Below are 23,969 nucleotides of genomic sequence, written 5' to 3'. Positions count from 1 at the left end.
GCTGAGTGGGCCGCGTGGTGCGAGCTTCCTCTTCAGGCCCTCCCTAAAATGGAATTCTAGAATTCTTGGTGGTGGTGACTAGGTAGTAGGTACGTCGAGCTCCATGCATGCGCCACTCCAGAAGAACACAATCCCGCGGTAGCAGCCTGACTAGTCCTGGAGACAGTTGAGATCTTGCAGTAACCATTGCCACCAAATGGAAAGGTTTGGCTCTGCACTCTCGTGCGTAAAAGTGTGGGGAATAACTATTGTACCTTCCTCCTCCAAAACAATCATCAGAACGACGAGGTTTTCCTATACCATAAGGATTTATCAAGTTTCTGAGTAAAATATAGCATTGGGATTGAAAACAAGATCTATATTTACAAACATATATATTTACAAAGATAGACAAGAACTCAGTCTTTAGTTTAGTTTTCGTTTCTTTCATCCATGTGTCATTGTCTGGTGAGGGTTGTTCTCTCATATGATCTATCTGTATGTAAAATCTCAGTGGGCTACTTAACTGGTCTAACTATTGTAGTTGGAGCGCCGACTGGTGGTCATTAAGAGGGGCCTGCCAAATAAACTTCTAATAAAGTTTAAGATTTTTAGCTGTAAAACTGTTTTACCTTGATGTCTCCTAGATTTGTTTTAGCGATAAACCTGTTTTACCTTGATGTCTCCAATTTCTTGTCTTGATGAACACCATTTAAGTATGATAAGTCTTAGCATATAACTAGTGCATTGTTGAGATATAAACGTTTTATCAACACATTAACTTTATATTGAGTGAAATATATATCAAATATCACCATGAAGTATCACGTTGGAACTGTCGTGTTTAAAAATGTGTCCACCCTGGACTTTCTTTCCGAGGCACGGACGGGGATCGAGCCCGCGATCTTCGGTTTACGAGACCGACGCCTTACCACTTGGCCACCGCGCCCGGTAATAGTGCGACATAAAAAGATGAGCTTTCAAACCTTTTTTCTGCCAATTGACTGAATCTGATTGGATAATGTTATGGATGATACAGATACATTTATTGGTAGTAGCTAGGTTTTATGACGAGCAATCTCAAACACACATGTCCAAACCAGACACACCATGTCATCTTCCAGTTGACCACATAGCTAAACTTAGCTAAAACCAACGTTGGTGGCTAGCTACTGGAAGTTAGCTACACAGGTCGTTTTCAAAATGTGACTTTAGCCACTAGAAAGCAAAATAGGATGATGATGCACGATAAGTATTACGTTTATTATCAGTAGTGATAGATTTTATGACGCTATTTAGAAGACGCCCTGCCCAGCTGTTCCTGAATGTAGCACTGCACCCGGATGTAGTGGATGAGTAAACCAAGGATCATGTTGCTAGCCGGGTTTGGTATCTCGAGCATCAAACGTTATATGTTGATGATTATGTGATTTATATCTAGATAGAGAACTTGGATGCAGATTGCGAGCTTGTCTCATTTTAACCTGTGCGCTTGGGTCATCTTGGTAAGTCCTAGGCATGTTCCTAGCTCAGCAAAGATGTAGCTAGTTAACTAAAAAAAATATATTAAACTAGCTAGCTGTGAATATGAGATCAGTACAGTACATCCAGTTCTGTACCTGTGTCAAAAGTGGTCTCCAACGGTAGCAAATTCGTGGAATGTTGGTCGAATACATATGGGCCTAATAATCATCCTGGTCTGATGTTATGTGCACCGCACTGTAACAATGTAGCTAGTTGCAATGTTGTTAGCTAGCTAGCTACAATAACATTACAATATTGTTAGCTTTGTTTCAAAGCTCAGGCTAAGTTCCACATGTATGTTCCGTGGAACAAACAGTATATTCAGGATTCCCTGAATCATGGCAGTGAAATGTGTTATATAAGATCATAAGTGTGTGTGTGTTACACTTTTGACCGTGTTAGTTTTCATGTAGCTACAACAGAGTAGACTACCTATGCTACTTACCGTAACTGAACATCATATTCCGTTCTATATTCATAATATTGCATCTATATAACCTGGTAAAGCTACATTCCCAACCGTTCCCTTTGCAGGTGAGGAAGCGTAGAAATCAGGACTACTGCAGGAGTAACCCGGGAGAGGCTAGAGAGACCCTGAACTCTCACCCCTGTGACACCCCAGCCCTGTCCCAAGCCGTCCCTGACCTTCCAGGCCTCCATGTCCCAGGTGTAGGCTAAACCTTGGAAGCTGGAGAGACCCTGAAGTCTCACCCCTGTGACACCCCTCGGTCCCCTCCCCAGCCTCAGCCCCTCTCTGACCCGCCACCATGCCCCTGATCGTGGATGCTGTGTGGGCCTTGTGGAGCATCGGGGCGGGGGTCTATGACTACTTCCACACCAGTGCCATGGAGGAACGCATCGGCAACCTGGAGAGCGTCCTCACCATCCACCAGTGTGTCATAGCAGCCCTGTCCGCAGGCCTCGTCCTCCTCATGACCTACATACTGTGGAGAAAACACTGAAGCCATGGTCGTATTCAGTTGGTGAGATGGCCCCCGGGGTGAGGTTTCCCCTAGGTACAGATCTTGGATCATTTCCCCCTCCCCCAATCCTATCCGTAACCAGTAGTGGGGAAAATGCTAAACTGACCTAAGATCAGCATCTAGGGGCAACTTCACAATACTCCAGGGGAGATGGGACGGTCCTAGATACTCCAGACCTAAGGACTGCATTGCGACTAGCATCAGCTACTCACCAGACTAACAGCCAGTCCCAAATCACTCCCTAACCCTCCCCCCATTGTCTTATGTCAGTGCAATGACTGTCAGTTTAGGGATGGGTATCGTGTAGGAGTGACGCCACCTAGCATAAGACAATGACCTTGGCCCTAACCCTTTGGTGTTTGCAGATCTGAAGGGTCTTGATAGGTATAAGCGGTGTAATGCTGGATCGTCACATCACTACTACTACTGGAGCTCAACAGACAGTCTGAAATCCCTCCCTGGTCCTTCCCGTCGGCCCTGACCCTCAAATGAAGGGTCTGGATGGGTATGACAACTGGAGAGGTGTGGTAGAGCAGTGTTGGATCAGGATTCTGTTTCAACCACGCACTACTATTGAAGACGAGCTCAAGAGACCATGAGGAGTTGCTTGTGGAAGCTTCCTGGTGGAAAGTAGCCCTGATATACAGTCCCAGGTCTCTATCAGCGCTTGCTGGAGTTGGAGTAGGCTGGCGTTGCCGTCCCTCCCAAGTCTCGTTCGTCGCTCTGTTGTTACTTGGAACGGGAGCGAGAGGAAGTCTGGGAGCTGAGGGTAGCTGGAGAGGGGCTCTTCAGTCTGAGAGCTGAGGGTAGCTGGAGAGGGGCTCTTCAGTTTGAGGGGCTCTTCAGTTTGAGGGTAGCTGGAGAGGGGCTCTTCAGTCTGGGGGTAGCTGGAGAGGGGCTCTTCAGTCTGAGGGTAGCTGGAGAGGGGCTCTTCAGTCTGGGAGCTGAGGGTAGCTGGAGAGGGGCTCTTCAGTCTGAGGGTAGCTGGAGAGGGGCTCTTCAGTCTGAGGGTAGCTGGAGAGGGGCTCTTCAGTCTGGGAGCTGAGGGTAGCTGGAGAGGGGCTCTTCAGTCTGGGAGCTGAGGGTAGCTGGAGAGGAGCTATTCAGTCTGGGAGCTGAGGGTAGCTGGAGAGGGGCTCTTCAGTCTGAGGGTAGCTGGAGAGGGGCTCTTAAGTCTGGGAGCTGAGGGTAGCTGGAGAGGAGCTCTTCAGTCTGGGAGCTGAGGGTAGCTGGAGAGGGGCTCTTCAGTCTGGGAGCTGAGGGTAGCTGGAGAGGGGCTCTTCAGTCAGAGGGTAGCTGGAGAGGGGCTCTTCAGTCAGAGGGTAGCTGGAGAGGGGCTCTTCAGTCTGGGAGCTGAGGGTAGCTGGAGAGGAGCTCTTCAGTCTGGGAGCTGAGGGTAGCTGGAGAGGGGCTCTTCAGTCTGGGAGCTGAGGGTAGCTGGAGAGGAGCTCTTCAGTCTGGGAGCTGAGGGTAGCTGGAGAGGGGCTCTTCAGTCTGGGAGCTGAGGGTAGCTGGAGAGGGGCTCTTCAGTCTGAGAGCTGAGGGTAGCTGGAGAAGGGCTCTTCAGTCTGGGAGCTGAGGGTAGCTGGAGAGGGGCTCTTCAGTCTGAGAGCTGAGGGTAGCTGGAGAGGGGCTCTTCAGTCTGAGAGCTGAGGGTAGCTGGAGAGGGGCTCTTAAGTCTGAGAGCTGAGGGTAGCTGGAGAGGGGCTCTTCAGTCTGAGAGCTGAGGGTAGCTGGAGAGGGGCTCTTCAGTCTGAGAGCTGAGGGTAGCTGGAGAGGGGCTCTTCAGTCTGGGAGCTGAGGGTAGCTGGAGAGGGGCTCTTAAGTCTGAGAGCTGAGGGTAGCTGGAGAGGGGCTCTTCAGTCTGAGAGCTTGAGGGCCATATATGTTTGTGCTATCATGTCAACTCCATGTTTGGCATGGCAAGCAGTTGACATGATAGCACAAACAGATCTGGGACCAGTCTATCATGACTGGCAGTGATCAGAAAACACTATTTTGCTACTGTGTGGATACTGACTTCAAGCCTGGTACCAGATCTGTTTGTGCTGTCCTGCCAACAATGACCATAGGAGTGGGTAAGACCGTACAAACAAATCAAGGACCAGGCTAACTCACTCCACTTGTTTGATTTTAAACTATCATCCATTAAATGTGATTGACTCATTTTGGTACTTTATATTGCCGAAAGGGATTTGAGAAACATGGCTTCCGTCCATGTCACTGCAGAGTTAGCCTAAATACTAATGACACTGTTGGGACTAAACATTATGGACCGTTTTCCCGGACACAGATTTATCCTAGTCCTAGAATGAAAAGCATGGTCAATGGAGAATCTCCATTTAAAAGTGTGTTTTTTTTAGCCCAGGACTAGGCTTAAACTGTCTGTGAAACCTTCCCTGTAAGAGAAAGATAACACCTTTTAAGTTACTGTCTAGGTCAGGGTTGCCCAACCCTGTTCCTGGAGAGCTACCCTCCTGTAGGTTTTAACTCCAACTCTGTTCCTGGAGAGCTACCCTCCTGTAGGTTTTCGCTCCAACCCCAGGTGTTACTAACCTGATTCATCTTATCAACCTGCTAATTATTAGAATCAGGTGTGCTAGATTAGGGTTGGAGAAAAAACCTACAGGACGGTAGTTCTCCAGGAACAGGGTTGGGCAGTCCTGGTCTAGGTTAACATTTTTACATGTTTCCATGTCGATGACACCTTAACGGTTTTCTCTGTATTTGTACGTCATAACATATATTTTGAAATCATGCTTTTATCATTGTTGGATCTGTTACCTGTCTTGACTATTATCCTGACCGTTGGCCATTGTTGTCGACTCAAGCACTACTGTGGGGATTTTGCTGAATCACTACCTTGTTGTGGTTTCTATGGGAACAAAAAGTATTAATGTCAGGTTAATAAATAATGTGATTAACTCTGCACTATTCTTTCCTCCTTACTGTATTTCAACTGTTAGCTTATGTACAAACTATGATATTATTTAGTCTACTGTTAGTTTATTATGTACAAACTATGATTTGTAATTCCCTTGAAAGTTGGTTGCCATGACAGTGGCCAAAGCTGGTTGTAATCTCAACCAGTTTTGATCACTGAGATACTGACAAGTAGGTCCTGTAGGTTTTAACTCCAACCCTGTTCCTGGAGAACTACCGTCATGTAGGTTTTAACTCCAACCCTGTTCCTGGAGAACTACCCTCCTGTAGGTTTTAACTCCAACCCTGTTCCTGGAGAGCTACCCTCCTGTAGGTTTTAACTCCAACCCTAATCTAGCACACCTTATTCTAATAATTAGCTGGTTGATAAGCTGAATCAGGTTAGTTACAACTGGGTTTGGAGCGAAAACCTACAGGAGGGTAGCTCTCCAGGAACAGGGTTGGAGACCTCTGTCATAATCTCACATGACTCCTGCTTCCAACATAAACATCATGATCCTAGTCCCAAATGGTACCCTATTCCCTACATAGTGTACTACTTTTGACCAGATCCCTATGGGCCCTGGTCAAAAGTAGTGCACTATATAAGGAATAGGGTACCATTTGGGACGGAGCCATGTACTCCTGGAATGGCCACAGATTGATATCGTCCATCCAGGTCAAATATTCTTCTTCTCTTTGCCCTCTTGATTCGTATCAGGGATTGAGAACGTCAGGAAGACTGCTTCTTCCTTCCGTAGAAACTGTGAACTTGCCCGGGTTTGCTGCTTCTATGGCGCCTGCCCTGAATATATCATCAGGCCAAATTGCTGAATAAATCTCTCTTTCTCTGTCATTATACTAGGCTATTTGCTCAGCTGTGCCTATCCCCGCCCTCATTATGTTTGTTGGTCAGTCCATTCCTATTAGTACCGTACTCTTCACTTCCACATTGCTGAGATACACTCCGTTTATTAGGTTCACCCATCTAGTACCAGGTCGGACCAACCTTTGCCTCCAGAACAGCCGGAATTCTTCGGGACATGGATTCTACAAGGTGTGGCGTTCAAACGTTGCTCAATTGGTATCAAGGGACCCTAACGTGTGCCGGGAAAATATTCCCCTCACCATTACACCACCGCCACCAGCCTGTACCGTTGACACCAGGCAGGATGGGGCCATGGACTCATGCGGCTTATGCTAAATCCTGACTCTGACATCAACAGGAACCAGGATTCATCGGACCAGGCGAAGGTTTTCCACTCCTCAATTGTCCAGTGTTGGTGATCGTGTGCCCACTGGAGATGGTTCTTCTTGTTTTTAGCTGATAGGAGTGGAACCCGGTGTGGTCGTCTGCTGCAATAGCCAATCCGTGACAAGGACAGTTCTGCACACCACTGTTGTACTGCGCCATTATTTGCCTGTTTGTGGCCTGCCTGTTAGCTTGCACGATTCTTGCCACTCTCCTTCGCCCTGTCTCATCAACGAGCTGTTTTCTCCCACAGAACTGCCGCTGCACCATTCTCTGTAAACCCTAGACACTGTTGTGCGTGGGAAAACCCAGGAACAGAGAGCGAGTGCAGTGGGAATCACAAGAATCTTGACATGCGAAGTGTCGTTTTTTGAACTTCATTAAGGGAGTAATCTCTGGGGTGTCGATGGAAGTTGAGGTGAAATACCTAAGGGAGAGAATAGCAGGTGTGGTTAGTGCCCGGCCTGACCAGAATGGTGAAAGGGAAAAAAGTATGTTGGTTCTTTAGTTTTTTGACAAAGAACACCTCCCTACCAATGGAGGTTGGTGGCACCTTAATTGGGGAGGACGGGCTCATGGTAATGTCTGGGGCGGAATCGTATCAAATACATGGTTTGATGCCATTCCATTCGCTCCGTTCCAGCCGTTATTACGAGTCGTCCTCCCCTCAGCAGCCTCCACTGCTCCCTACACATTTAAAGCAAAGGTAAGGTAAGACCATTCCTCCACAAAATGCTACAATGTAAAAACTGTAAAGGATTTGGCCATGTGACAAATGTGGTGGAGATCATGATCCAGAGTTCTTGGAGTGCCCTGTAAGGGTGAAGGAAGTTGAGCTGGCGAAAGTCAGGACGGTCCATCAGATCTCCTATGTGGAGGCAACCAAAAGTGTTGAGAAAGCAAGTGACAGTGTTGAAGATATGATCGCGGATGCAACACAACGCGTGTGACAAGCAAGAGAACCGTTTATTGCATCTGTTATTAACTGTATGGCACAAGTATCAAAGAAATCGAAGAAGTTGGACATTGTGGCTGCAGCTGAAAAGTATCTGGGACTTCAGGAGTTCACAGCGGAAGGTCTGCAAGGGGTTTTGGCAATGGAAGATGTGCCACCTTCCCAGGCTCCTGAGCCTGAGTTTGGATTGGATATGGCGGTTTTGTTTTAACAGAATAAATAATATGTTTTTTTTGGTAGTCTGTATGGATCCCCCCCCCCAACATGACAATGTTCCCATTTTTGGGTTATTTTTGTTTTCATCCCGCACAGTAAGTGGCGGCAATACACTTCCAAGAAACATAAAGAAAAAGAAGTAGCGCGTGTGCGTCACTAGTTAACACAGCCACAAGGTAAGAAGGCCCGCCTACTCGAGCAATCAGGTGAGGGAGTGTGATGACGTGAATGCCGACCGGCTTGCAGGAGCAGAAAAGAGACCTGTATTTCTTTTATCCAGTGATCCATCAATGATTTGGTTATTTATTAGATATAATAAAACCAACCGTTCTAAATGCAAAGTTGTAATCGGATGTCTTATTCAAACTCAGTTTGCAGGTTTATCATGATGTTTTCCCTTACTTGTCTTAACCCAAAATAGGTTTACTCCAATATCTGCATTGTTTTTAAAATGGCACGTAAACAAACAAATTGACACATCTTGATTTTAGATGTTTATTTTCAAAGTCCACAAGTAATCCACGAGTAAAATGTTCACCGTTTCACAGAAATGGTCACAGAAATTTATATTTTTGAAATTGGCTGATTTAAGATGAAAATGTCCACACTGTTACTTTTTTTTTTTGGGCATCCAGGCACTTACTATAGTAATTTATTTAACTTAACATAGCCTTGCAATCCATATTTCTGGTATTTTGTACCAGTTTCCAAAGGCATGGTCTTCAAGCTATGGAAGATGGCAAAACATTTAGTTAAAATAATAATTGATTGGGGACTTACATGACACTTTTATAGACACCCAAGGCTCTTTATAGTGTATGGGGAAACTCACCACCCTAACCCCACTTACATACTCTTTATTTGATTTGATTGGCCCATCCACCCACCTCTTCGGAGGACAAAAGTAACTTTGTTTTCCTTTTTTTTTTTTTTTTTTTTTTTTACAGATGTTTTGTGACATATACATTATTCATACACTTTACATACATGGTACTATTATACAAAGTATTACATGATAGGAATACAGTTTGCTATACACATTACACATAAAATACTTTCTGAAGGCGCTTTGTGCCCACAACTTGAAATTGTAGGCTATAAAATAAATAGAGTTGCACGCTCTATATACAAGCTCCGAGTAATGTATTGGGTAAACCGCCAACGTTTCGGCATCACAGTGCCTTCTTGAAATGGAACACCATTTAATGGGAGACTTTTACTCTCCCAACTGAGTTTTTTTCCCTGCCAAAATAATAATAATATGCCATTTAGCAAAAGCTTTTATCCAAAGCGACTTTTTGTGTATGGGTGGTCCCGGGGATCGAACCCACTACCTTGGCGTTACAAGCGCCGTGCTCTACCAGCTGAGTAACAACAGATGTGCAGGTATAATATATTACTATTAAAATGAAAGGCTTGTAGGCATAGCTGCAGGAAATAGGGGTGCTGGGGATGCTGCAGAACCCCCTGATAAATCACACATTTAAAAAGTATTAATATATAAAGAAATTGTGCACTAGGCCTTTATTATTCCTGTATGAGCAGAGAAAAATACTCCTCAAAAACAACAACCTCTAGGGGACACCTTACACTGTAGTTAGGCCCTGTAGCTCAGTTGGTAGAGCATGGCTCTTGCAACTCCAGGGTTGTGGGTTTGTTTGTTGTGGGGGGGCAGTATGAAAATGTATGCATTCCCTAACTGTAAGTCGCTCTGGATAAGAGCGTCTGCTAAATGACTAAAATGTAAATGTTAGGAGTTTTTCATGTAGCATCACCTGAACAGTAGCTCAGCAGATGGAGTTGGGGTCTCAGGGACCAGAACCAGGGAAAGGGGTCGAATCCCAGAGAAGGCATGTGACACCACACTTTCAGCACATTGTTGTTCAAACAATTATTTTATTATTTTTATTATTATTATTATTATTTATGTGAATTTTAGTGACGTTGCCAACTGGGACCTCGGGAAAAATCGCTTTGAACGGTCATCCAACTCGGAATTCCAAGTCGGAAACTCTGGCCTTTCTAGAGCTCCGACTTTCCGACCCGAAGATCACTGACATCATTTGACCTCGTTCTTTTCCGAGTTCCCAGTTGTCTTGAAAGCACCATTGGGTCCTCAAACTCGAAAATGAGGCGTTTCCCGCGAAACGGAATATGAGTGATCACTTGTCTGATTGGTTCGGTAGGCGGGCCTTCTGACTTTGTGGCTGTGGTAACTAGTGACGACTGCGCGTGAGCGGCAAAAGCTTCTCTACCGAACGTCATCCGCAGACCCGTGATGATTCGCACCAATCACAACTCTCACTTCTCTAAACAACGCCTCTAATTCGGCTAGGATATGTGGGGGCGGTTGCTTTTAAGTCACCGTTTGAATTGTTGAGTTCAGGGAGTTTATGCCTATGTGAAAAAAAAAAAAAAGAAACGGTCAATTTGACTATTCCGTAGATGCTCTCAGGAAAATTGCACTAAATGGTTCATTTGCGTAGAGTTTTGTAGCTTTACCAAGCCGACATAGCATTCTTTCATGACATCTTTCGAACTCACCTTATTTGCTGTGATATCTACAGCATAACTAGCTAACGTTAGCTATTTGATGTTCAGTAGGAAACATAGCTAGGTGGACGTGCCAGGTGCTTGCTAACTTCTCTCATTTCCTTGCGATTTAATCGAATTTGTTTCTCGGACAAACTGTTTTCTAGCCAATCAACAACTGTAGCTGACAAACAATGCATTGATACAACAAGTCTAATGTTAATTCAATGAAATTGACAAGAAGAAGATAGCTGGCTAATATCGGCTGGCTAGCTTCAGCTTGCTCGTTGTTGGTGCTCTCTTTGTTTTGACAAAGGACTTGAGTTTCTATATTTTTTATATTTGGAATACACCTGTGACACTTTTTATTTCCTGGGCCATGGCTCCCCAGAAGCACGGTTCTTCTGGCGGCGACAACAACGTATCGGGTCCCGTTGTGGGCTATTGTGGTACCGGTGGCGGCAGAGCGAACGGCAGTGTCTACGGCCACCAAACAACTGCAGTTGTGGTGCCCGCAGCCAAGAAACCGAAAATGGAACTGGTTCAAGCCGACCATGAGTTGTTCTTGCAGGCATTTGAAAGTGAGTTGCTGTCATTGTCGTCGTATAATGTTGTTGCATGATTAGTTATCTTTATATAGCTAGATTGCTTGTAAATACCAATCTACTATATAACCATCTCTATTTAATCTAGCCTATATAGAAGTGTCCCTTGTGATTGTGAGCCATCATTATTTCAACAAAATTATAACTACATTTCACCAGAAAGACGTCAAGTTAAAAGCATCTGACAACATGATCATTATACTGAGAAATCGGATCCTATTTTAGATTTGTAGCTAGATAATTTATTCTACCACGTGCTTGCTTACTTCCTCATCTGAAGAGATGACATGTGCCAGAACTACTTTAAGAAATGAGCATGTGCTGCATTTGAAATATGTTTGACAACATGTGAAGAGTCTATATTTGTGAAAAATTAAGGTGTGTGTGTATATACGTTTGATACAACAATTTCCCATCCTAAAAATTATGAATAAGCAAAGGCTTTGATTTACATTTTAGTCATTTAGCAGACGCTCTGGGACTTACAGTTAGGTGAGTGCATAAATTGTTTCATACTGGCCCCCCGTGGGAAACGAACCCACAACCCTGGCGTTGCAAGCGCCATGCTCTACCAACTGAACTACACGGGGATTTCTGGTAAAACAGATGGAAAAGGGGTCTTAGAAAACGTCTACCTGAAAAAGTCTTAAGGTATTAGAAATACATTAAAACTAGGGCTGTCAAATGATTAAAATTTTTAATCAAATTAATCAGAATTTTCAGTGGATTAATCATGATTAATCACTATTTGCAATTACACCTGAATCCTAACCATTTTTTTTCTGAAATGCATACCAAAAGATAAATAACAGGACACAGATACATAATTTTCAGTGAGTCCGCTGTCAGCAAGACTCACTGTGACACTTCTCTGCACCATGTGAGCGACACAGTTCATGTGTTCATAGCGTGTAAGTCGAATTGCGGCAACCATGTTGCGTGCACTGTCAGTCCCAATGGTTGTAGTCTTGCCCTCGATGTCCCACTCACGTGCAACAGACAGGAACTGTTCTTTACAAGCCTCCGCAAAATGACGCTCCTCAGTTTTTAATATAGTCAGCGCAAAAGACTTCAGTTCCCACGTGTCACTGATTAAATGTGCAGTTACTCCGAGGTAATTGTTGTTACTCACTGATGTCCAATGGTCTCCTGTCAGGGCGATATGATTTACTTGAGCCAAGACCTCTTTCCTTTTTTCTTTTTCGTTTTCATAGAGCTCGTGGATTTTCTTCATAACTGTGGCTCTTGACGGTGGCTTATAGAATGAGTCTTGAGACGCCACTTGCAAAACATCAAGGAAACCTGAGTCTTCTACAATGCTAATGGGTCTACAATCCTTTGCAATCCATTTTGCTATTGTGTTGGTCAAATTATCTGAGGTTGATTTTTTTAATTGCCTGCAAACATTCAGCGTGGTCTGGCGCAAACCACTTGCTGAATCTGACGGCCCAGCAAACGCATGTTTGGCGTTGACATGGTACTTCAAGCTTGAACAGCTCCGGTGAAATTGAAACTCCTTCTTACAAATCTTGCAAATAACCTTGTACTTGTTAACTGTACCATCATCATTCTTTTTATATTTGAATCCGTCAATAGGCCCACTTTGCTCACCTTGCTCCATCTCGCCTCTAGCTCCCAACCACTTTCCTGACCTGAATAATTTGTCACACTGCGCATGCGTGAAATGCGTTAAAAAAATTGACGTAATTAACAGCAAACAACTAATTAACGTCGTTAACGCGCTATTTTTGACAGCCCTAATTAAAACACAATAATGTTGAAGTAAAGACCCCTGCCAACTAATATCAACACTTATATTTAGTTTTGGAGAAATGTTTCTGCCTTCTGTAAGTTTAAGAAACATTGCCTTGTGCCATGAAATTCCGTTACCAAAAACCCACACATCAATTAGTTAGTGTTAATTATTAAGTGATTAAGACTCGAAATTCCGTTATCAAATCGGTAACAGAATTTCAGAAAAATCGGTCACGGAATTTATGCAATTGAATTGGCTACAATGGGAAATCAAAGTAGTCACAAACCACAGTTGGATTCACAAGTTTAGACAGCACATTACAGCACAGTAGAGTACAGGAAAGAGAAGTATAGTTCTGTACAGTAGAGTTTAGTACGATATACAGTAGAGCACACAAGTTGAGTACACTGTACTGTACTATACAGAACTATACTGTACTGAACTATACTGAACTATACTCTACTATACTGAACTATACTCTTATGTACTTGTACTGAACTATACTCTATGGAACTATACTGTACTGAACTCTACTCTACTGAACTATACTATACTTAACTATACTCTACTGTACTGAACTGTACTCTATTGTACTGAACTCTACTCTACTTTACTGCACTGTACTCTACTATACGAGAATAATATTGTTGTCAATGTAAAGTAATTTACCGTAAGATAATGAATGTTAAACCAGTGTCTGTTTTTGGAGCCAACAATAATTGCCCCTCTAGGATAAATAGTCTGTTGCCTAAGTATAATGTTATTGTCAATGTAATTTACTGTGAAGTTAATGAATGTTGAACCAGTCTATTGTGTTTCCAGAACCGACCCAGATCTACAGGTTTCTCAGAACCAGGAACTTGATAGCGGTACGTTGGAAGCCTTCTCAGCACCTGTCATTCTTTACTGTCTGTGGCCTCTAATGGTGTGCCTGTTTGAAGATGGTAAAGATTTGATGCACTGCACACTTCCACTAGATATCATTTCCTTCTTTTTGGCATTGACAACCTGTTGCGACATTTCTGTCAAGGTGCAGAAGATGCATGTGCAGATTTCTAATCGTTTTTTCCTGTGTTGGTTTTCAGCCCATATTTTTGCACAGAACCCTCACCTACATGTCCCACAGAAACTCAAGAACAAACGCCAAAAGGTAAAAACCTGAATGAAGGTGTTGATTATAACTGTTGAATGTTTTTAAAAGGTCCATTGATATGTTAGGCATTCTCAGCATACTGATGGACCCAGTTAGACGAGTCCCAGTCTTCAAATAGCCTACATGAGCAGCAGAATGGAAAACCTAAAGCTTTTAGTACTAAGACCTGTTCGTGTGTACCAGTGACGTAATTACAGTGAACCCGACGACCCCAGAAACTGAAGAGTTGGTAGGGTTAAACCCTGTTGGATTACAGCAGGGGAGAGAGAGTGTGTGTGTGTGTGGTTCAGTATGCTGTAATCTTAGCACAGGGCCTACAGCCATGGGGCTGCATAGTGTAGGAGGGGGCAGCCCCTGCTATTTCACTGAGTGACGTAATGTATACAGTTGAAGTCGGAAGTTTACATACACTTAGGTTGGAGTTATTTAAAACTCGTTTTTCAACCACTCCACACATTTCTTGTTAACAAACTATAGTTTTGGCAAGTCGGTTAGGACAGCTACTTTGTGCATGACACAAGTCATTTTTCCAAAAAGTGTTTACAGACAGATTGTTTCACTTACACAGTGAGGGAAAAAAGTATTTGATATATAAGTGGTTCAGCTATGAAATCAGCTGCCAGTTTTAAAAAGCAGGGATCAAGAAGATCAGGACCTGCAGGCTTTCTCTGATCTAAGGATTTCAGGGCTTTACAGTGAGGGAAAAAAGTATTTGATCCCCTGCTGATTTTGTACGTTTGCCCACTGACAAAGAAATGATCAGTCTATAATTTTAATGGTAGGTTTATTTGAACAGTGAGAGACAGAATAACAACTAAAAAATCCAGACAAACTCATGTCAAAAATGTTATAAATTGATTTGCATTTTAATGAGGGAAATAAGTATTTGACCCCTCTGCAAAACATGACTTAGTACTTGGTGGCAAAACCCTTGTTGGCAATCACAGATGTCAGATGTTTCTTGTAGTTGGCCACCAGGTTTGCACACATCTAAGGAGGGATTTTGTCCCACTCCTCTTTGCAGATCTTCTCCAAGTCATTAAGGTTTCGAGGCTGACGTTTGGCAACTCGAACCTTCAGCTACCTCCACAGATATTCTATGGGATTAAGGTCTGGAGACTGGCTAGGCCACTCCAGGACCTTAATGTGCTTCTTCTTGAGCCACTCCTTTGTTGCCTTGGCCGTGTGTTTTGGGTCATTGTCATGCTGGAATACCCATCCACAACCCATTTTCAATGCCCTGGCTGAGGGAAGGAGGTTCTCACCCAAGATTTGACGGTACATCGTCTCTGATGCGGTGAAGTTGTCCTGTCCCCTTAGCAGAAAAACACCCCCAAAGCATAATGTTTCCACCTCCATGTTTGACGGTGGGGATGGTGTTCTTGGGGTCATAGGCAGCATTCCTCCTCCTCCAAACATGGCGAGTTGAGTTGATGCCAAAGAGCTCCATTTTGGTCTCATCTGACCACAACACTTTCACCCAGTTCTCCTCTGAATCATTCAGATGTTCATTGGCAAACTTCAGACGGGCCTGTATATGTGACTTCTTGAGCAGGGGGACCTTGCGGGCGCTGCAGGATTTCAGTCCTTCACGGCGTAGTGTGTTACCTATTGTTTTCTTGGTGACTATGGTCCCAGCTGCCTTGAGATCATTGACAAGATCCTCCCGTGTAGTTCTGGGCTGATTCCTCACCGTTCTCATGATCAATGCAACTCCACAAGGTGAGATCTTGCATGGAGCCCCAGTCCGAGGGAGATTGAGAGTTATTTTGTGTTTCTTCCGTTTGCAAATAATCACACCGACTGTTGTCACCTTCTCACCAAGCTGCTTGGCGATGGTCTTGTAGCCCATTACAGCCTTGTGTAGGTCTACAATCTTGTCCCTGACATCCTTGGAGAGCTCTTTGGTCTTGGCCATGGTGGAGAGTTTGGAATCTGATTGATCGATTGCGTCTGTGGACAGGTGTGTTTTATACAGGTAACAAACTGAGATTAGGAGCACTCCCTTTAAGAGTGTGCTCCTAATCTCAGCTCGTTACCTGTATAAAAGACACCTGGGAGCCAGAAATCTTTCTGATTGAGAGGGGGTCAAATACTTATTTCCTTCACTAAAATGCAAATCAACATTTTTGACATGCGTTTTTCTGGATTTTGTTGTTGTTATTCAGTCTCTCACTGTTCAAATAAACCTACCATTAAAATTATAGACTGATAATTTCTTTGTCAGTGGGCAAACGTACAAAATCAGCAGGGGATCAAATAATTTTTTCCCTCACTGTAATTCACTGTATCACAATTCCAGTGGGTCAGAAGTTTACATACACTAAGTTGACTGTGCTTTTAAACAGCTTGGAAAATTCCAGAAAATGATGTCATGGCTTTAGAAGCTTCTGATAGGCTAATTTACATAATTTGAGTCAATTGGAGGTGTACCTGTGGATGTATTTCAAGGCATACCTTCAAACTCAGTGCCTCTTTGCTTGACATCATGGGAAAATCAAAAGAAATCAGCCAAGACCTCAGAAAATAAATTGTAGACCTCCACAAGTCTGGTTCATCCTTGGGAGCAATTTCCAAATGCCAGAAGGTACCACGTTCATCTGTACAAACAATAGTACGCAAGTATAAACACCATGGGACCACGCAGCGGTCATAATGCTCAGGAAGGAGATGCGTTCTGTCCTAGAGATTAAAGTACTTTGGTGCGAAAAGTGCAAATCAATCCCAGAACAACAGCAAAGGACCATGTGAAGATGCTGGAGGAAACAGGTACAAAAGTATTTATATCCACAGTAAAATGAGTCCTATATCGACATAACCTGAAAGGCCGCTCAGAAAGGAAGAAGCCACTGCTCCAAAACCGCCATAAAAAAGCCAGACTACGGTTTCAACTGCACATGGGGACAAAGAACGTACTTTTTGGAGAAATGTCCTCTGGTCTGATGAAACAAAAATAGAACTGTTTGGCCATAATGACCATCGTTGTGTTTCGAGGAAAAAGGGGGAAGCTTGCAAGCCGAAGAACACCATCCCAACCGTGAAGCACGGGGTGGCAGCGTCATGCTGTGGGGGTGCTTTGCTGCAGGAGGGACTGGTGCACTTCACAAAATAGATGGCATCATGAGGAAGAAAAATTATGTGGATATATTGAAGCAACATCTCAAGACATCAGTCAGGAAGTTAAAGCTTGGTCGCAAATGGGTCTTCCAAATGGACAATGACCCCAAGCATACTTCCAAAGTTGCGGCAAAATGGCTTAAGGACAACAAAGTCAAGGTATTGGAGTGGCCATCACAAAGCCCTGACCTCAATCCTATAGAAGATTTGTGGTGGGCAGAACTGAAAAAGCGTGTGCGAGCAAGGAGGCCTACAAACCTGACTCAGTTACACCAGCTCTGTCAGGAGGAATGGGCCAAAATTCCCCCAACTTATTGTGGAAAGCTTGTGGAAGGCTACCCAAAACGTTTGACCCAAGTTAAACAATTTTAAAGGCAATGCTACCAAATACTAATTGAGTGTATGTAAACTTCTGACCCACTGGGAATGTGATGAAATAAATAAAAGCTGAAATAAATCATTCTCTCTACAATTATTCTGACATTTCACATTCTTAAAATAAAGTGTTGATCCTAACTGACCTAAGACATGGAATCTTTACTAGGATTAAATGTCAGGAATTTTGAAAAACTGAGTTTAAATGTATTTGGCTAAGGTGTATGTAAACTTCCGACTTCAACTGTACATTATCTGTGTGTCTATGGACTTGGTCAACAGTGCAGGCAACTGTCAACTGACTGATCTACAAATCACCTCGCATCATATAACTACTCATTATTATTAGTAGTAGATCAGTCAGTCACAATTTACCATAATGCATCATCACAGATTTGATGCTCTTGAAAACAGTGATCCCTGTGGGAATTGAAAACAACAGTTGAAAAACAACCTTGTTGCTAGCACTGCACTCTTCCTAATTGAGCCACACAGGACCATTTGTCTGCTGTAATGAGACGTAGTACATGTTGGCTAATGGCTATATCTTTCTCTATGTAAATGAGAAATGGTATGTTTAGTTATCTTAGCTTTTTTGCATATCGGTTGATTTATAGTGAAATCTGGGGCCCTGAGTTCTTCTTGATTATAGTGATATCTGGGGCCCTGAGTTCTTCTTGATTATAGTGATATCTAGAATCAAATGTTTTTCCTCTACGATGCGAAATGTAACCTACCGGCTGTATTTCTGCCCAACGTGAACGGCAATAGTGCAAGATATATACATGAAAACATGAAATGACACCGGGAATCGATAGAACATCGCTCAAAAAACAAAATAACTTTCCAAATAGGTGAATCTTTCCTTTAATCCTTTACACTCGTGGGAATTGGCCTATATGGATAGGGAGGCTAAATTGAAATGTTTCTTACAGAATAAATATGAAAAGTGTATGCATAACCATGGCAGAAATTGAAAGGGAACAGTTGGGAGGTTCTGGGAAAATGATTAGACCAAAGTTGAGGACACAACAGTTCACCTGACACAAGACTGAATCCAAACATTACACTGTTGATTTTATGTGCATTTTACATTTACTTTTGTTATCTGTTGATAACGAAATCTGAAATAGTCTGGATACATTCAGTAACATGATAATATTCCTGGGAAATGTGTTGCAGGTGCAACATGAGACCAACATGTGTAAAGGATTTGAGTGAGAGGACTAACTGGTGTCTCCAAGTGGCCACACACCTCTCCAAAGTTCCTAACTAATTCTAATGCACTTTTATGACTCAAAGTCTTCAACTATAAGGTGCTGTTTTGAGCTCTCCTAGCTGTGCTGGTGAGGAACTAGAGCAAGGACACTTGTAGTAGTTTTCTTTTGGAACACAGCCCTGCATCCCCGCCTTTACACAATTACTGTTGTATACACAATTCAAAAATGGTCCATTAATAAATCCCAATCTGGGTCAGGTGGGCATCATTTGAAAGCTTGTTCTATTGCCAACATGACTAGCTAAGTTATAAACTACGATATTACAGTGTTAGGCTTTCACAAGGTAATTCAGGGAAACAGATGGTCATTTTGGTTGGCATAGAAAGGAGTCCTGAGCTCATTCAGGTGGGTGTGCCGAGGATAATGTTCTTCACAGTAGACAAACCGGCTCGTTCTGTTCAGAACAACCCAGGGTATAACGCCATGTCATCTTGATCTTTACATCAAACGTAGTGATCATAAACGTTGACACTATATATGACATGAGTTATATGATATGGAAATGTCAAGTGGAAATGTGGGTGTTTGGCTGCTGGTATGACATCAAAGCAGTATTTACTATAGTCCTCAACGTCTCCTCTTTCTAAATACATAGAGTCCTCTTCATTTACAGCATTTCCCTCACTCAGTCAACAACATTAGCGGGAGGGATGGGGGGGCAACTTGTTGTCACGTGCGGTGCTGAAGTTCAGAACGGCTGTCAGTCAAAACCAATACAGAGCTGTGAAGCACAGAGCCAGAGGTCTGACGTCATGTATAGCATGTTACTGTCCAGCCGCTGAGCTCTGACGTCATGTATAGCATGTTACTGTACAGCCGCTGAGCTCTGACGTCATGTATAGCATGTTACTGTACAGCCGCTGAGCTCTGACGTCATGTATAGCATGTTACTGTACAGCCGCTGAGCTCTGACGTCATGTATAGCATGTTACTGTACAGCCACTGAGCTCTGACGTCATGTATAGCGTGTTACTGTACAGCCGCTGAGCTCTGACGTCATGTATAGCATGTTACTGTACAGCCGCTGAGCTCTGACGTCATGTATAGCACGTTACTGTACAGCCGCTGAGCTCTGACGTCATGTATAGCATGTTACTGTACAGCCGCTGAGCTCTGACGTCATGTATAGCATGTTACTGTACAGCCGCTGAGCTCTGACGTCATGTATAGCATGTTACTGTACAGCCGCTGAGCTCTGACGTCATGTATAGCATGTTACTGTACAGCCACTGAGCTCTGACGTCATGTATAGCGTGTTACTGTACAGCCGCTGAGCTCTGACGTCATGTATAGCATGTTACTGTACAGCCGCTGAGCTCTGACGTCATGTATAGCACGTTACTGTACAGCCGCTGAGCTCTGACGTCATGTATAGCATGTTACTGTACAGCCGCTGAGCTCTGACGTCATGTATAGCATGTTACTGTACAGCCGCTGAGCTCTGACGTCATGTATAGCATGTTACTGTACAGCCGCTGAGCTCTGACGTCATGTATAGCACGTTACTGTACAGCCGCTGAGCTCTGACGTCATGTATAGCATGTTACTGTCCAGCCACTGAGCTCTGACGTCATGTATAGCATGTTACTGTACAGCCGCTGTGTTCCAATTTAGATGCTTATCAGTGTCCAAATCTGCCATTTTCAACCTGTATACGGGTACGAGTTTAAAGCCCTACACAGCCCAGTTTCTCCATTGGGTTGAATACATCCTCACTTTTTAAATGATATTTATCTGCATTTAATGGTGATGTGTGTTCTGATTCTCCCACTTGTGCACTCCCTGTCATGGTTTTCAAATCATTGGATGGTTGTAGGAGCACTGGGTGGGGCAGTTTCCAACATGGTTAAATCCTTGACGGGGAGTATGCAAGACAAGTACATACTTTGGGAGAAGTGTAGTGAAGGAGGTTCAAGCCTCAGAAGTGCAGTCTAAATCCCCAGTGTGTCCTGTCTCTATTAACCCTGAGGGTTCTCTGGGGGGGTCAGGAAGTCCTCCAGGGTGGATCACCTGCTGTACAGAGTGGAGAAGAAGAGGGCTGAGCAGAGGGCACACAGGTAAACACACACAGAACCCTTCAGTATCTTCTGGTCTTTTTCCATTAGTCCACTGTTGATACGGTGATGATGTGGCATGCTACACTTTGCTTCTTGAACGTTCTAGGCCTATGTCCTGAACTTGACCGTTGACATGCAAAAAATGTTGGGGCTATATCAATGGGTAAAATACCAAAATATCGTTTTTGAGTGGATTATTCCTTGAACTCCAAAAGGTGCTTGATATCGATAGTCCCAAAAAAGCCATTCACACCTGAAAGAATCAGATCTAAGCTCTTTTTTGTAACTCTTTGGTAACTCTTTCATAACTTTGTCCCCAGCCTGGCTTCACACCTACAACTCACCTTCACTGGGTTCTTTCATAAAGTTGGTAAGTGTTTAACTTGATGTTTGCAGGGAGGATAGTTGGTAAGTGTTTAACTTGATGTTTGCAGGGAGGATAGTTGGTAAGTGTTTAACTTGATGTTTGCAGGGAGGATAGTTGGTAAGTGTTTAACTTGATGTTTGCAGGGAGGATAGTTGGTAAGTGTTTAACTTGATGTTTGCAGGGAGGATAGTTGGTAAGTGTTTAACTTGATGTTTGCAGGGAGGATAGTTGGTAAGTGTTTAACTTGATGTTTGCAGGGAGGATAGTTGGTAAGTGTTTAACTTGATGTTTGCAGGGAGGATAGTTGGTAAGTGTTTAACTTGATGTTTGCAGGGAGGATAGTTGGTAAGTGTTTAACTTGATGTTTGCAGGGAGGATAGTTGGTAAGTGTTTAACTTGATGTTTGCAGGGAGGATAGTTGGTAAGTGTTTAACCTGATGTTTGTAGGTATGATGGAAAATATAAATTTCATCAGATACCAAATGCACGTTATTAGTTTAAATCCTGATTGTTACCCTCTTATTATTCATTTTACATTTTTTACATTTTAGTCATTTAGCAGACGCTCTTATCCAGAGCGACTTACAGTTAGTGAGTGTATACATTTTCATACATTATTCCCTTTAGTCCTGATTGTTAATGTCTTCTTCCTCTACAGAGAAGTCATCAGTAGACTCTGAGAATAAGCAGAACTCTGTTTCTCTAGAGGTGCTGCTGGTTAAAGTCTGTCACAAGAAGAGGAAGGTAAGAGGGTGTGTGTGAGCATCAGCTAAATGAGTCAAATGGAAATGTGTGCATCTTCTCTCCTTTTACCTCTCTCTCTCTCTCTCTCTCTCTCTCTCTCTCTCTCTCTCTCTCATCCTCTCTTTTTCTCTTTTTCTCTCTCTCTCTCTGGTACACATTTCCACTCCCCGTTCTCTCCCCCTCTAGGATGTGAGCTGTCCAGTGAAGCAGGTCCCTACAGGGAAGAAGCAGGTGCCTCTGAACCCAGACAGCAGCACTCCCAGCAGTCAGGCCAAGCCAGGCTCCTGTCCTTCTCTGGTGGTGTCCAGTAGTGAGTTTGAAGCCAGCAGCATCCATACGGTCAAGTCCTACTCCCTGTTGTTCAGAGTGTCAGGACCAGGCAGGACGCAGCACAACGGACTGGTCAATGGACAGACCAATGAGAACATAGGTAGGTTTAGCGCTGGAGGTAGTCACTACGTGTATGTATATTAACCCCAGGCTTGTTAACCCCAGGCTTGTATTGTTACAGAGGATGTGTGTGTTAACCCCAGGCATGTATTGTTACAGAGGATGTGTGTGTTAACCCCAGGCTTGTATTGTTACAGAGGATGTGTGTGTTAACCCCAGGCTTGTATTGTTACAGAGGATGTGTGTGTTAACCCCAGGCTTGTATTGTTACAGAGGATGTGTGTGTTAACCCCAGGCATGTATTGTTACAGAGGATGTGTGTGTTAACCCCAGGCTTGTATTGTTACAGAGGATGTGTGTGTTAACCCCAGGCTTGTATTGTTACAGAGGATGTGTGTGTTAACCCCAGGCATGTATTGTTACAGAGGATGTGTGTGTTAACCCCAGGCTTGTATTGTTACAGAGGATGTGTGTGTTAACCCCAGGCTTGTATTGTTACAGAGGATGTGTGTGTTAACCCCAGGCTTGTATTGTTACAGAGGATGTGTGTGTTAACCCCAGGCTTGTATTGTTACAGAGGATGTGTGTGTTAACCCCAGGCTTGTATTGTTACAGAGGATGTGTGTGTTAACCCCAGGCTTGTATTGTTACAGAGGATGTGTGTGTTAACCCCAGGCTTGTATTGTTACAGAGGATGTGTGTGTTAACCCCAGGCTTGTATTGTTACAGAGGATGTGTGTGTTAACCCCAGGCTTGTATTGTTACAGAGGATGTGTGTGTTAACCCCAGCCATGTATTGTTACAGAGGATGTGTGTAACAGGAAGAAGAGAAGCTCCACCGTCAGAGAAGAAGAAGTGGGAGAAACAACGTTCGTAGCTCAGATGACTGTGTTTGATAAGAACAGGTACACACACTCTTTCTCTCTCGCACACACACACACACACACAGTCCTCTAACCCCTAACCCTAAAATAGCTTTTTACAAGTGAGGACCGGCAGAATGTCCTCACTTCTCTGAATTGTAGTTGGTTTACTATTCTTGGACTTAAACTGTGGGCTTGCTCCACCTCTCTGGCAGACTGTGGGCTTGTTCCACCTCCCTGGCAGACTGTGGGCTTGTTCCACCTCCCTGGCAGACTGTGGGCTTGTTCCACCTCTCTGGCAGACTGTGGGCTTGTTCCACCTCAACTGCATTACAGCTGATAATCTAGAAATCACCTTGCTTCACAAAAAACGACTCATTATTTGTCAGTCAGTCACGATTTGCCCACTCGGCATCACTGATTTGAAGCTCTCGAAGACGGCCAATGTCCCTCTGTCTTTTCAGGCGTCTCCAGTTGTTAGATGGGGAGTATGAGGTGTCTATGCAGCAGATGGAGGACTGTCCTGTCAACAAGAAGAGAGCCACCTGGGAAACAAACATGGATGGAAAGGTACGTGTGTTGGTTGACAGGTGTGTGTGTGTGTGTGTGTGTGTGTGTGTGTGTGTGTGTTGTCACGATACCAGAATTGAGACTTCGATACCAGGTTTAGTATGATGATACTCGATACCAAAACGATACCAGGGCAAAAAAATACGGTATATTAGCCAAAGTCCCAGAATGGCCCTTGATCCAGACAGAGAAACCCAGCTACTACTCTGTTCAATAGTTGGGCATCTTATAAGTTCAATATCCTTACCTTTGAAATGGGGATGTGACAAATATACAATGTTTAAACAGCCATTTTTTAAAATCGTTTAAACGATGAATCATAAAATGAT

The 23,969-nt window shown here is 43.7% G+C and overlaps 1 protein-coding gene across 1 annotated transcript in view; it reads left to right on the top strand.

Annotated features, from left to right (window-relative positions):
- The first annotated feature begins 10,703 nt into the window (after positions 1-10,703).
- Positions 10,704-23,969, top strand: part of LOC311125525 (polycomb protein suz12-A-like) — a 42,638-nt gene continuing 29,372 nt past the window's right edge. The window contains exons 1-9 of the mRNA XM_084199562.1: positions 10,704-10,944; positions 13,547-13,593; positions 13,810-13,874; positions 20,638-20,706; positions 21,027-21,076; positions 21,732-21,817; positions 22,004-22,247; positions 23,013-23,112; positions 23,535-23,640. Of these exons, the coding sequence (XP_084055688.1) occupies positions 10,743-10,944; positions 13,547-13,593; positions 13,810-13,874; positions 20,638-20,706; positions 21,027-21,076; positions 21,732-21,817; positions 22,004-22,247; positions 23,013-23,112; positions 23,535-23,640 (969 nt within the window). The 5' untranslated portion in view covers positions 10,704-10,742. The remainder of the gene's footprint in view (positions 10,945-13,546; positions 13,594-13,809; positions 13,875-20,637; positions 20,707-21,026; positions 21,077-21,731; positions 21,818-22,003; positions 22,248-23,012; positions 23,113-23,534; positions 23,641-23,969) is intronic.

The sequence above is a fragment of the Coregonus lavaretus genome, assembly GCF_964263955.1.
Source record: "Coregonus lavaretus genome assembly, contig: HAP1_SCAFFOLD_2059, whole genome shotgun sequence".
NCBI lineage: Eukaryota > Metazoa > Chordata > Actinopteri > Salmoniformes > Salmonidae > Coregonus > Coregonus lavaretus.
The sequence above is the reverse complement of the archived record's forward strand: the minus strand, read 5'-3'. Positions and strand labels throughout refer to the sequence as shown.